The sequence below is a fragment of the Salmo salar genome, unplaced genomic scaffold (assembly GCF_905237065.1).
Source record: "Salmo salar unplaced genomic scaffold, Ssal_v3.1, whole genome shotgun sequence".
Taxonomy (NCBI): Eukaryota; Metazoa; Chordata; class Actinopteri; order Salmoniformes; family Salmonidae; genus Salmo; species Salmo salar.
In genome coordinates this window covers 114,786-129,790 of record NW_025548365.1, presented here as the reverse complement: position 1 = coordinate 129,790, position 15,005 = coordinate 114,786, and the positions used below count along the sequence as shown (strand labels likewise).

The window sequence follows — 15,005 nt, the reverse complement described above, 5'->3', positions numbered from 1 at the left end:
TTATATTTTTGTTCAGTGTAACAGCTAAAGGCAAACAGGCAATTCACACAAACGACTGCTGTGGGAAATCACCAGAACATATGAATTATTTCCTAAAGCTGCAAGGTGGAATCTCAATCAGCTCATTGGAAGGGTTCATTAGCTTTATCTGTGTCATGTTTTTCTTATTTTTCATTACATTAAAGTGTCAAATATGGTAAATGTCAAACTTCTAGGGTCCTGTCCTGAAGGATGGAGAAGGTTTGGCTGCAGCTGTTACTACGTCTCTACTGAGGGGAAATCCTGGGAGGAGAGTAGACAGGACTGTCTGGAGAGAGGAGCAGATCTGGTGATCATTAACAGTGAAGAGGAACAGGTGAGACAGAGACAGAGAGAGACAGAGACAGAGACAGAGAGAGCTACTTTATTTATTGGTCCATCATGTGTTATTAATAATGCTTTTTCTGTGCCAAAACAGACATTCATCAATGGGTTTGAATCACTCATTTTTTCCTGGATTGGTCTGACTGACTCTGTTACTGAGGGTACCTGGAAATGGGTGGACGGCACACTACTGACCACCCCAAGGTAAGAGACTACTGATCTAATAACACTGACCACCCCAAGGTAAGAGACTACTGATCTAATAATACTGACCACCCCAAGGTAAGAGACTACTGCTCTAATAACACTGACCACCCCAAGGTAAGACACTACTGCTCTATAATAACACTGATCACCCCAAGGTAAGAGACTACTGATCTATAATAACACTGACCACCCCAAGGTAAGAGACTACCATTCTATAATAACACTGACCACCCCAAGGTGAGAGACTACTGCTCTATAATAACACTGACCACCCCAAGGTAAGAGACTACTGATCTATAATAACACTGACCACCCCAAGGTAAGAGACTACTGCTCTATAATAACACTGACCACCCCAAGGTGAGAGACTACTGCTCTATAATAACACTGACCACCCCAAGGTGAGAGACTACTGCTCTATAATAACACTGACCACCCCAAGGTAAGAGACTACTGCTCTAATAACACTGACCACCCCAAGGTAAGAGACTACTGATCTAATAATACTGACCACCCCAAGGTAAGAGACTACTGCTCTAATAACACTGACCACCCCAAGGTAAGACACTACTGCTCTATAATAACACTGATCACCCCAAGGTAAGAGACTACTGATCTATAATAACACTGACCACCCCAAGGTAAGAGACTACCATTCTATAATAACACTGACCACCCCATTTACACCTGGATCTTGCAGCTAACTAGCTGCTACCTGAGTGACTATTGGCAACGTCGGTCACGGAATTAACACACATTATTACGGAGCTAGCCAGCTGAAGAGTTCCGTCAGCCACTCCTGGGCTATTCCTGAGCTAGCCAGCTGAAGTGTCTCCTGGGCTACAACTCACCTATCCTGACCCGTTTTACTGCCGATGCGGAGCCCCATCGGGTCTTCACGACTGGACCACCGACGTTATCTGCCCGAGGGAGTTATCCAACTGGCCCCTCCGTCGCGACGTAACCTGATCGCCCATCTGCGGCCCGCTAATCGTTAGCTGTCTTTTCGGCTGCGATCTGAATAGGTCTATCGGACACTTTTCTTGGGCCACTATAACTAACTATTTTGCCAACTTGGACTGGTCCCCCCTTCCACACGGAACCCCACTAACCCACAGACGGAAACGCACGAGGTGGCTAAAAACAGACCTCCCTCCCATCTTCCACCAGCTTGCTACCTATGGCCCGGCTAGCTGTCTGAATCTCACTGGACCCTTTGATCACTCGGCTAAGCATGCCTCTCCTTAATGTCAATATGCCTTCTCCATTGCTGTTCTGGTTAGTGTTTATTGGCTTATTTCACTGTAGAGCCTCTAGCCCTGCTCATTATACCTTATCCAACCTCTCAGTTCCTCCACCCACACATGCTATGACATCTTCTGGTTTCAATGATGTTTCTAGAGACAATATCTCTCTCATAATCACTAAATGCCTAGGTTTACCTCCTCTGTACTCACATCCCACCATACCTTTGTCTGTACATTATACCTTGAAGCTATTTTATCGCCCCCAGAAACCTGCTCCTTTTTCTCTCTATTCTGGACGTCACAGACGACCAATTCTTATAGCTTTTAGCCGTACCCTCATACTTATTCTTCTCTGCTCCTCTGGGGATGTAGAGGTGAATCCAGGCCCTGCAGTGCCTGGCTCCACTCCTACTCCCCAGGCGCTCTCTTTGATGACTTCTGTAACCGTAATAACCTTGGTTTCATGCATGTTAACATTAGAAGCCTCCTCCCTAAGTTTGTTTTATTCACTGCTTTAGCACACTCTGCCAACCCGGATGTCCTAGCTGTGTCTGAATCTTGGCTTAGGAAGTCCACCAAAAACTCTGAAATCTTCATCCCTAACTACAACGTTTTCAGACAAGATAGAACGACCAAAGGGGGCGGTGTTGCAATCTACTGCAGAGATAGCCTGCAGAGTTCTGTCCTGCTATCCAGGTCTGTACCCAAACAATTTGAACTTCTACTTTTAAAAATCCACCTCTCCAAAAACAAGTCTCTCACCGTTGCCGCCTGCTATAGACCCCCTCGGCCCCTAGTTGTGCTCTGGACACCATATGTGAACTGATTGCCCCCATCTATCTTCAGAGCTCGTGCTACTAGGTGACCTAAACTGGGACATGCTTAACACCCCAGCCATCCTACAATCCAAGCTTGATGCCCTCAATCTCACACAAATTATTAATGAACCCACCAGGTACAACCCCAAAGCCGCAAACACTGGCACCCTCATAGATATCATCCTAACCAACGTGCCCTCTAAATACACCTCTGCTGTTTTCAACCAAGATCTCAGCGATCACTGCCTCATTGCCTGCACCCGTAATGGGTCAGCGGTCAAACGACCTCCACTCATCACTGTCAAACGCTCCCTGAAACATTTCAACGAGCAAGCCTTTCTAATCGACCTGGCCCTGGTATCCTGGAAGGATATTGACCTCATCCCGTCAGTAGAGGATGCCTGGTTATTTTTTAAAAATGCCTTCCTCTCCATCTTAAATAAGCATGCCCCTTTCAAGAAATTTAGAACCAGGAACAGATATAGCCCTTGGTTCTCCCCAGACCTGACTGCCCTTAACCAACACAAAAATATCCTGTGGCGTTCTGCATTAGCATCGAACTGCCCCCCGCGATATGCAACTTTTTAGGGAAGTTAGAAACCAATACACACAGGCAGTTAGAAACGCCAAGGCTAGCTTTTTCAAACAGAAATTCGCTTCGTGCAACTCCAACTCTAAAAAGTTCTGGGACATTGTAAAGTCCATGGAGAATAAGAACACCTCCTCCCAACTGCCCACTGCACTGAGGATAGGAAACTCTGTCACCACCGATAAGCTCACTATAATTGAGAATTTCAACAAGCATTTTTCTACGGCTGGCCATGCTTTCCACCTAACTACCCCTACTGCATTCAACAGCACTGCACCCCCCACAGCTACTCGCCCAAGCCTCCCCCATTTCTCCTTCTCCCAAATCCATTCAGCTGATGTTCTGAAAGAGCTGCAAAATCTGGACCCCTACAAATCAGCTGGGCTTGACAATCTGGACCCTCTCTTTCTAAAATTATCTGCCGAAATTATTGCAACCCCTATTACTAGCCTGTTCAACCTCTCTTTCGTGTCGTCTGAGATTCCCATAGATTGGAAAGCAGCTGCTGTCATCCCCCTCTTCAAAGGAGGTGACACTCTTGACCCAAATTGCTACAGACCTATATCCATCCTACCCTGCCTTTCTAAGGTCTTCGAAAGCCAAGTTAACAAACAGATTACCGACCATTTCGAATCCCACCGCACCCTCTCCGCTATGCAATCTGGTTTCAGAGCTGGTCATGGGTGCACCTCAGCCACGCTCAAGGTCCTAAACGACATCGTAACCGCCATCGATAAGAAACAATACTGTGCTGCCGTATTCATTGACCTGGCCAAAGCTTTTGACTCTGTTAACCTCTTGGGGCTAGGTGGGACGCTAGCGTGCCACCCGTGGTGCACTCCATCAACAGCAGGTGCATTTCAAGAGCGGCAAATTTGAATCCAAATAAATGTCAAAATTCAAATTTTTCAAAAATACAACTATGTTACACCATTTGAAAGATAAACATCTCCTTAATCTAACCACGTTTTACGATTTCAAAAAGGTTTTACGGCGAAAGCATAAATTTAGAGTATGTTAGGACAGTACATTTACAAGAGTTGTGTGTAATGTTTTGTCAAGTCAAAGACAGGGTCACCAAAACCATAAAACCAGCTAAAATGATGCACTAACCTTTTACAATCTCCATCAGATGACACTCCTAGGACATTATGTTAGACAATGCATGCATTTTTAGTTCTATAAAGTTCATATTTATATCCAAAAACAGCGTTTTACTATGGCATTGATGTTGAGGAAATCGTTTCCCTCCAATAACCGGCAGTCAAGTCAGCGTCACAAATTAAATAATTAAAATTAGAAAACATTGGTAAAATATTATATTGTCATTTAAAGAATTATAGATTTACATCTTTTGAACGCAATCAACTTGCCAGATTTAAAAATAACCTTACTGGGAAATCACACTTTGCAATAATCTGAGCACTGCGCCCAGAAAAATACGCGCTGCGATACAGACTAGACGTCATGTTGGGGAGATCTAAAATCGAAAATACTATGTAAATAATCCATTACCTTTGATTCTCTTCATCAGATGTCACTTCCAGGTATCACAGGTCCATAACGAATGTAGTTTTGTTCAAAAAAGCTCATCATTTATGTCCAAAAATCTCCGTCTCGTTAGCACATGATGTAAGCCAGCCGGACTTCTCGTCATGAACGAGGGGAAAAAATATATTTCCGTTCGTTCAAACATGTCAAACGTTGTATAGCATAAATCATTAGGGCCTTTTTAACCAGAACATGAATAATATTCAAGGTGGACGAATGCATACTCTTTTATAACGTATTGGAACGAGGGTACCCAACATGAACTAGCGCGCCAGGTGTCTAATGGGACATCAACGTTCCATGGCTCTTGTTCGGTCAGATCTCCCTCCAGAAGACTCAAAACACTTTGTAAAGGCTGGTGACATCTAGTGGAAGCAATAGGAAGTGCCAAAATATTCCTAAACCCCTGTGTTTTTCAATGGGATAGGTTTAAAGTCAATACAACACATCAGGTATCCACTTCCTGTCAGAAAATGTCTCAGGGTTTTGCCTGCCAAATGAGTTCTGTTATACTCACAGACACCATTCAAACAGTTTTGGAAACTTTAGAGTGTTTTCTATCCATATATAATAAGTATATGCATATTCTAGTTACTGGGTAGGATTAGTAACCAGATTAAATCGGGTACATTTTTTTTATCCAGACGTGCAAATGCTGCCCCCTAGACCCAACAGGTTAACACAGTGTCCAAAGAAGGGCCAGAAGTGTACAGAATGGTGTCGTCTGCGTAGAGGTGGATCAGAGATTCACCAGCAGCAAGAGCGACATCATTTATGTATACAGAGAAAAGAGTTGGCCCAAGAATTGAACCCTGTGGTACCCCCATAGAGACTGCCAGAGGTCCAGACAGTAGGCCCTCCGATTTGACACACTGAACTCTGTCAGAGAAGTAGTTGGTGAACCAGGCGACGCAATCGTTTGAGAAACCAAGGCTACTGAGTCTGCCGATGAGGATGTGGTGATTAACCTGTTGGGTCTAGGGGGCAGCATTTGCACGTCTGGATAAAAAAATGTACCCGATTTAATCTGGTTACTAATCCTACCCAGTAACTAGAATATGCATATACTTATTATATATGGATAGAAAACACTCTAAAGTTTCCAAAACTGTTTGAATGGTGTCTGTGAGTATAACAGAACTCATTTGGCAGGCAAAACCCTGAGACATTTTCTGACAGGAAGTGGATACCTGATGTGTTGTATTGACTTTAAACCTATCCCATTGAAAAACACAGGGGTTTAGGAATATTTTGGCACTTCCTATTGCTTCCACTAGATGTCACCAGCCTTTACAAAGTGTTTTGAGTCTTCTGGAGGGAGATCTGACCGAACAAGAGCCATGGAACGTTGATGTCCCATTAGACACCTGGCGCGCTAGTTCATGTTGGGTACCCTCGTTCCAATACGTTATAAAAGAGTATGCATTCGTCCACCTTGAATATTATTCATGTTCTGGTAAAAAGGCCCTAATGATTTATGCTATACAACGCTTGACATGTTTGAACGAACGGAAATATATTTTTTCCCCTCGTTCATGACGAAAGTCCGGCTGGCTTACATCATGTGCTAACGAGACGGAGATTTTTGGACATAAATGATGAGCTTTTTTGAACAAAACTACATTCGTTATGGACCTGTGATACCTGGAAGTGACATCTGATGAAGAGAATCAAAGGTAATGGATTATTTACATAGTATTTTCGATTTTAGATCTCCCCAACATGACGTCTAGTCTGTATCGCAACGCCGTATTTTTCTGGGCGCAGTGCTCAGATTATTGCAAAGTGTGATTTCCCAGTAAGGTTATTTTTAAATCTGGCAAGTTGATTGCGTTCAAAAGATGTAAATCTATAATTCTTTAAATGACAATATAATATTTTACCAATGTTTTCTAATTTTAATTATTTAATTTGTGACGCTGACTTGACTGCCGGTTATTGGAGGGAAACGATTTCCTCAACATCAATGCCATAGTAAAACGCTGTTTTTGGATATAAATATGAACTTTATAGAACTAAAAATGCATGCATTGTCTAACATAATGTCCTAGGAGTGTCATCTGATGGAGATTGTAAAAGGTTAGTGCATCATTTTAGCTGGTTTTATGGTTTTGGTGACCCTGTCTTTGACTTGACAAAACATTACACACAACTCTTGTAAATGTACTGTCCTAACATACTCTAAATTTATGCTTTCGCCGTAAAACCTTTTTGAAATCGTAAAACGTGGTTAGATTAAGGAGATGTTTATCTTTCAAATGGTGTAACATAGTTGTATTTTTGAAAAATTTGAATTTTGACATTTATTTGGATTCAAATTTGCCGCTCTTGAAATGCACCTGCTGTTGATGGAGTGCACCACGGGTGGCACGCTAGCGTCCCACCTAGCCCCAAGAGGTTAACAACCCTCCAGACGAGCTTCAATGCCATTCAACTCTCCTTCCGTGGTCTCCAACTGCTCCTAAATACAAGTAAAACTAAATGCATGCTCTTCAACCGATCGCTGCCTGCACCTGCCCGCCTGTCCAGCATCACTTCTCTGGACGGTTCTAACTTAGAATTTGTGGACAACTACAAATACCTAGGTGTCTGGATAGACTGTAAACTCTCCTTCCAGACTCACATCAATCATCTCCAATCCAAAGTGAAATCTCGAATCGGCTTCCTATTTCGCAACAAAGCATCCTTCACTCATGCTGCCAAACATACCCTCGTAAAACTGACCATCCTACCAATCCTCGACTTCGGCGATGTCATTTACAAAATAGCTTCCAATACCCTACTCAACAAGCTGGATGCAGTCTATCACAGTGCCATCCGTTTTGTCACCAAAGCCCCATATACTACCCACCACTGCGACCTGTACGCTCTCGTTGGCTGGCCTTCGCTTCATAATCGTCGCCAAACACACTGGCTCCAGGTCATCTACAAGACCCTGCTAGGTAAAGTCCCCCCTTATCTCCGCTCACTGGTCACCATAGCAGCACCCACCTGTAGCACGCGCTCCAGCAGGTATATCTCTCTGGTCACCCCTAAAGCCAACTCCTCCTTTGGTCGTCTCTCCTTCCAGTTCTCTGCTGCCAATGACTGGAACGAACTACAAAAATCTCTGAAACTGGAAACACTTATCTCCCTCACTAGCTTTAAGCACCAGCTGTCAGAGCAGCTCACAGATCACTGCATCTGTACATAGCCCATCTATAATTTAGCCCAAACTACTACCTCTTCCCCTACTGTATTTATTTATTTTATTTATTTTGCTCCTTTGCACCATATTATTTATATTTTATCTCTGAACTTTCTTCAAACTACAAATCTACCATTCCAGTGTTTTTCTTGCTATACTTTATTTATTTTGCCACCATGGCATTTTTTGCCTTTACCTGCCTTATCTCACATCATTTGCTCACATTGTATATAATCTTATTTTTTTATTATTTTTTTTCTTTTTCTACTGCATCATTGATTGTATGTTGTTTTACTCCATGTGTAACTCTGTGTTTTTGTATGTTGTCGAACTGCTTTGCTTTATCTTGGCCAGGTCGCAATTGTAAATGAGAACTTGTTCTCAACTTGCCTACCTGGTTAAATAAAGGTGAAATAAAATAAATAAAAAAGGTGAGAGACTACTGCTCTATAATAACACTGACCACCCCAAGGTAAGAGACTACTGATCTATAATAACACTGACCACCCCAAGGTAAGAGACTACTGCTCTATAATAACACTGACCACCCCAAGGTGAGAGACTACTGCTCTATAATAACACTGACCACCCCAAGGTAAGAGACTACTGCTCTAATAACACTGACCAGCCCAAGGTGAGAGACTACTGCTCTAATAACACTGACCACCCCAAGGTAAGAGTCTACTGCTCTAATAACACTGACCACCCCAAGGTAAGAGTCTACTGCTCTAATAACACTGACCACCCCAAGGTGAGAGACTACTGCTCTATAATAACACTGACCATCCCAAGTTAAGAGACTACTGATCTATAATAACACTGACCACCCCAAGGTAAGAGACTACTGCTCTATAATAACACTGACCACCCCAAGGTGAGAGACTACTGCTCTATAATAACACTGACCACCCCAAGGTAAGAGACTACTGCTCTAATAACACTGACCCCCCCAAGGTGAGAGACTACTGCTCTAATAACACTGACCACCCCAAGGTAAGAGTCTACTGCTCTAATAACACGGACCACCCCAAGATAAGAGTCTACTGCTCTAATAACACTGACCACCCCAAGGTAAGAGTCTACTGCTCTATAATAACACTGACCACCCCAGGGTAAGAGACTACTGCTGTATAGTAACACTGACCACCCCAATGTAAGAGACTACTACTCTATAATAACACTGACCACCCCAAGGTAAGATACTACTGCTCTATAATAACACTGACCACCCCAGGGTAAGAGCCTACTGCTGTATAGTAACACTGACCACCCCAATGTAAGAGACTACTACTCTATAATAACACTGACCACCCCAAGGTAAGATACTACTGCTCTATAATAACACTGACCACCCCAAGGTAAGAGACTACTGCTCTATAATAACACTGACCACCCCAAGGTAAGAGACTACTGCTGTATAGTAACACTGACCACCCCAAGGTAAGAGATTACTGCTCTAACAACACTGACCACCACAAGGTAAGAGATTACTGATCTAATAACACTGACCACCCCAAGGTAAGAGACTACTGCTGTATAGTAACACTGACCACCCCAAGGTAACAGACTACTGCTCTATAATAACACTGACCACCCCGGGGTAAGAGATTACTGCTGTATAATAACACTGACCACCCCAAGGTAAGAGACTACTGCTGTATAGTAACACTGACCACCCCAAGGTAAGAGTCTACTACTCTATAATAACACTGACCACCCCAAGGTAAGAGACTACTGCTGTATAGTAACACTGACCACCCCAAGGTAAGAGACTACTGCTCTATAATAACACTGACCACCCCAAGGTAAGAGACTACTGCTCTATAATAACGCTGACCACCCCAAGGTGAGAGACTACTGCTCTATAATAACACTGATGTCACGTCCTGGCCAGTATAAGGGTTAATTGGTATTGTAGTTTGGTCAGGACGTGGCAGAGGGTATTTGTTTTATGTGGTTCGGGGGGTGTTTTGGAAAAAGGGTGTTTGATTTAGTATTTCCGGGTTTTTGGGTTATGATCTTTGTTTACGTATTTCTATGTTTATCTAGTTAGTTGTATGTCTATGTTTGGTTAATTGGGGTGGACTTCCAATTGAAGGCAGCTGTGTGGTGTTGCCTTTGCTTGGAAGTCCTATATTAGTTGGGTGTGTTTGTTTGTTTAATTGTGAGAGATTGTTCTGTGTTTAGCCTTGTGCCTTGCCAGACTGTCTGTGGATCGTTCGTTCTCTTGTTTGTTGTTTTTGTGTTCATTTTGATTTAATAAATGTTCAAAATGAACAAACACAGTCCTGCTGCATTTTGGTCCTCCTTCACCGACGATAACCGTGACAGAATCTCCCACCAAACCAGGACCAAGCAGCAGAGGAAGGAGCAGTGGGATTTTGAGTTGGACTATGGTGAGAGATGGACTTGGGAGGAGATCTTGAAGGGAGAAGGCTCCTACACTTGGGAGGAGATCCAATCAGGAAACGATCGCCTTCCATGGGGCCAGGTGGTAAGAGAGAGAGAGGAAAGGCGAAAGGCTGGTATGGACCGGGAACGTTTCCGAGGAACACGACTGGCGTTGAAGCACGAGAGGCACCCCCAAGAATTGTTTGGGGGGGGGGCACACGGGTGGTTTGGCTAGGCATAGGAAGAGCCGGAAGCCAGCTACCCGTGGTTATATGGAGGAGCGTATGAGGTGGAGAGCGCCATGTTTCGCTGAGGAGCGCACTCTCACCCATACGCACGCACAGTCCGGTGCGCGTTATTCCAGCCCCTCGCAGGTGCCGTGCTAGAGCGGGTATCCAGCCTGGTAGGAGGATGCCTGCGCAGCGCATCTGGTCGCCGGTACGCCTCCGAGGACCAGGCTACCCAACTCCCGCTCTACGCACAGCTACCATCAGGCCCCTGCACAGCCCAGTCTGCCCTGTACAAGCACCCCGCTCGTACAGGGCTACTAGTTCCATCCAGCCAAGACGGGTTGTGCAGGAGGTAAGATCAAGACCGACTGTGCGCCTCCATAGCCCTGGGTTTCCAGCTCCTGTCTCTCGTGCGGACCCGGAAGTGCGTCAACCCAGTCCGACTCGTCCTGTTCCCGCTCCCTGCACTAGCCTGGAGGTGCGTGTTCACAATCTGGTACGCCCAGTACCAGCACCACGCACCAGGCTTCAAGTGCGTAAACCCAGCCTCGCCAGTCAACAGTCACCAGAGCTGCCCGCCAGTCAACAGTCGCCAGAGCAGCCCGCCAGTCAACAGTCGCCAGAGCTGCCCGCCAGTCAACAGTCGCCAGAGCTGCCCGCCAGTCAACAGTCGCCAGAGCTGCCCGCCAGTCAACAGTCGCCAGAGCTGCCCGCCAGTCAACAGTCGCCAGAGCTGCCCGCCAGTCAACAGTCGCCAGAGCTGCCCGCCAGTCAACAGTCGCCAGAGCTGCCCGCCAGTCAACAGTCGCCAGAGTGGCCAGACTGCCCCGAACTGCCGGAGTGGCCAGACTGCCCCGAACTGCCGGAGTGGCCAGACTGCCCCGAACTGCCGGAGTGGCCAGACTGCCCCGAACTGCCGGAGTGGCCAGACTGCCCCGAGCTGCCGGACTGCCCCGAGCTGCCAGAGTGGCCCAACTGCCTGGAACGGCCAGAACCGGAGCCACCTCCTGATATAGGTGGGATGGGGAGGGGTGTAGCACAGTGCTGTCGTTGACGGCAGCCACCCTCCCTTCCCTCCCTTTTAGTAGAGGGGAAATGTTGGTGTTGTTTGGGGTTATTTTTGTTAAGGTGCTTCCGGGTTAGCACCTTTAAGGGGGGGTACTGTCACGTCCTGGCCAGGATAAGGGTTAATTGGTATTGTAGTTTGGTCAGGACGTGGCAGAGGGTATTTGTTTTATGTGGTTCGGGGTGGTGTTTTGGAAAAAGGGTGTTTGATTTAGTATTTCCGGGTTTTTGGGTTATGATCTTTGTTTACGTATTTCTGTTTATCTAGTTAGTTGTATGTCTATGTTTGGTTAATTGGGGTGGACTTCCAATTGAAGGCAGCTGTGTGGTGTTGCCTTTGATTGGACGTCCTATATTAGTTGGGTGTGTTTGTTTGTTTAATTGTGGGAGATTGGCAAGGCACAAGGCTAAACATAAAACAGACTGTCTGTGGATCGTTCGTTCTCTTGTTTGTTGTTTTTGTGTTCATTTTGATTTAATAAATGTTCAAAATGAACAAACACAGTCCTGCTGCATTTTGGTCCTCCTTCACCGACGATAACCGTGACAACTGACCACCCCAAGGTAAGAGACTACTGCTGTATAGTAACACTGACCACCCCAAGGTAAGAGACTACTGTTCTATAATAACACTGACCATCACAAGGTAAGAGATTACTGCTCTAACAACACTGACCACCCCAAGGTAAGAGATTACTGATCTAATAACACTGACCACCCCAAGGTGAGAGACTACTGATCTAATAACACTGACCACCCCAAGGTAAGAGACTACTGCTCTATAATAACACTGACCACCCCAGGGTAACAGACTACTGATCTAATAACACTGACCACCCCAAGGTAAGAGACTACTGCTCTATAATAACACTGACCACCCCAAGGTAACAGACTACTGATCTAATAACACTGACCACCCCAAGGTAACAGACTACTGCTCTATAATAACACTGACCACCCCAAGGTAACAGACTACTGATCTAATAACACTGACCACCCCAAGGTAAGAGACTACTGCTCTATAATAACACTGACCACCCCAAGGTAAGAGATTACTGGTCTAATAACACTGACCACAGTGGAAGGAGTAGGACTGATTCTCTGTGTTGTTCATACTCTAGGTTCTGAGAGAGTGGTCAGTCTAACTCTGCGTTGGCTCTACTGCAGGTATTGGGATGATGGACAGCCCAATGGTGGTACATACCAGAACTGTGGGGGAATCATTTACAAGTCGTCAGGCCAAGGAGCATTGTGGGATTTTGAGTGTATCTATTCAAAACAATGGATCTGTGAGAAATAGGCTTCTCATAGGTACTTTCTCTGCACTGCTGATAAATGAACTCTCTACTGTATGTTAATGATGTTCTGAAGACTGGTGTGATTTGATAGAATGGTACAAACACATGCACACATTCAGAAACACACACACACAAAGATACTGATCTGAACCTGAGTCTCCCATGGGGGAAACCAACGTCTTACTTAGACGAGGTATTTCCCTCTCGGACCGAGATCTGACACTGATTTTGAAGTCGCAGGTTGGACTACCTCAACACTTGACCATGAGCAATCATGAACGACTCATGTCTGCTACACAAGCTGACAAACAATAATTCATATGTCAAACAATGAGGTGTATAATAGGGGTTTAATATCATTCAATAGCTGCTGTCAGTCAATTACTGTTAAGTTTTACACTTTTAAATACATTTGAAATGACTGTATATGTTTATCAGGTATGTTTTCTTCTTGTGCTTTTATTATTCTGAACATAAACAATGTGTACTTCCTGCTAATTCAATAAATCATTTAATCTAGATTAAAGACATTACCTGACTAGTACATTATTGTTCTCTACTCTGTTTTATCTAACATGGAATCTAGAAGGACAAGACACCTCTGTTTTATAGTTTATCTAATATTAACATGGAATCTAGAAGGACAAGACACCTCTCTGTTTTATACTTGATCTAATATTAACATGGAATCTAGAAGGACAAGACACCTCTCTGTTTTATACTTTGTCTAATATTAACATGGAATCTAGAAGGACAAGACACCTCTCTGTTTTATACTTTATCTAATATTAACATGGAATCTAGAAGGACAAGACACCTCTCTGTTTTATACTTGATCTAATATTAACATGGAATCTAGAAGGACAAGACACCTCTCTGTTTTATACTTTATCTAATATTAACATGGAATCTAGAAGGACAAGACACCTCTCTGTTTTATACTTTGTCTAATATTAACATGGAATCTAGAAGGACAAGACACCTCTCTGTTTTATAGTTTATCTAATATTAACATGGAATCTAGAAGGACAAGACACCTCTCTGTTTTATACTTTATCTAATATTAACATGGAATCTAGAAGGATAAGACACCTCTCTGTTTTATACTTTATCTAATATTAACATGGAATCTAGAAGGATAAGACACCTCTCTGTTTTATACTTTATCTAATATTAACATGGAATCTAGAAGGACAAGACACCTCTGCCACTTAAGTACAGAGAGTGAATGTTACTGTTTACATTTGAACTTATATCTTGTTAACTTCCTCTATGTGGTGACAACATCAGAATGAAGGGTTGGATCATAAATAACCATTAGTTATCAAAACAGTGTCTGTGGTTGTGTTACTAAGCTAACAACTAGGACTAATCATTGACTACAGTAGAACAGGTGGCAATGACCTCCAGTTATCAGAGAGACAGCCTTAGGCAGGGTTTTGTGGGTGTGTGTGATTGACAGAATGCATAAGATTCAAGTAAAATCGTTTAAATCAGTGGAGGCTGCTGAGGGGAGGACGGCTCGTAATAATGGCTGGAACAGAGCAAATAAAATGGCATCAAACACAAAGAAATCATGCATTTGTATTTGATATCATTCTACCAATTACGCTCCAGCCATTACAAGCCTGCCCTCCGCAATTAAGGTCCCACCAACCTCCTGTGATAACCATCCAATCCGTGTGACTGAGAATGACTGGCCTAGAAGAGCTACAGCCTGTGCTAATTAAACAACAACATTACACTAACCCAATACACTATGGCTCTTTTCTCAGTAGTCTAAACATCTGTCTTCGTCTGTCCTCTCCTTCTCTGATCTGAAAGAGCTGACCAGGTGAAAGCTAAGCCAGCCTAATGATGGGCTTCCTTCCACCATATTTTTAATTTCATTTTTTTAATGTATTTATTGAATATTCGAAACATACAATATACTTGCAGTGAAGCCGCTCAACAACTACATCATACCAGTGTCATGACGTTGGCCTGTGGGTAAGGTTTATGACCCCCATAAATACCTTTCTCCCTTCCCCTCTCTTTCTGACCCTACTGAAGGACTTGA

The 15,005-nt window shown here is 44.0% G+C and overlaps 1 protein-coding gene across 7 annotated transcripts in view; it reads left to right on the top strand.

Annotated features, from left to right (window-relative positions):
• Positions 1–13,472, top strand: part of LOC123723939 (uncharacterized) — a 53,098-nt gene extending 39,626 nt beyond the window's left edge. For 6 of the 7 annotated variants that reach the window (XM_045712287.1, XM_045712293.1, XM_045712291.1 and 3 more), the window contains 3 exons: positions 216–355; positions 458–567; positions 12,816–13,472. In XM_045712287.1, the coding sequence (XP_045568243.1) occupies positions 216–355; positions 458–567; positions 12,816–12,948 (383 nt within the window). In that variant the 3' untranslated portion in view covers positions 12,949–13,472. Of the gene's footprint in view, positions 1–215; positions 356–457; positions 568–12,769 lie in introns of all 7 variants that reach the window. The other variant, XM_045712288.1, reaches the window with a different exon arrangement.
• The last annotated feature ends 1,533 nt before the right edge of the window (positions 13,473–15,005 follow it).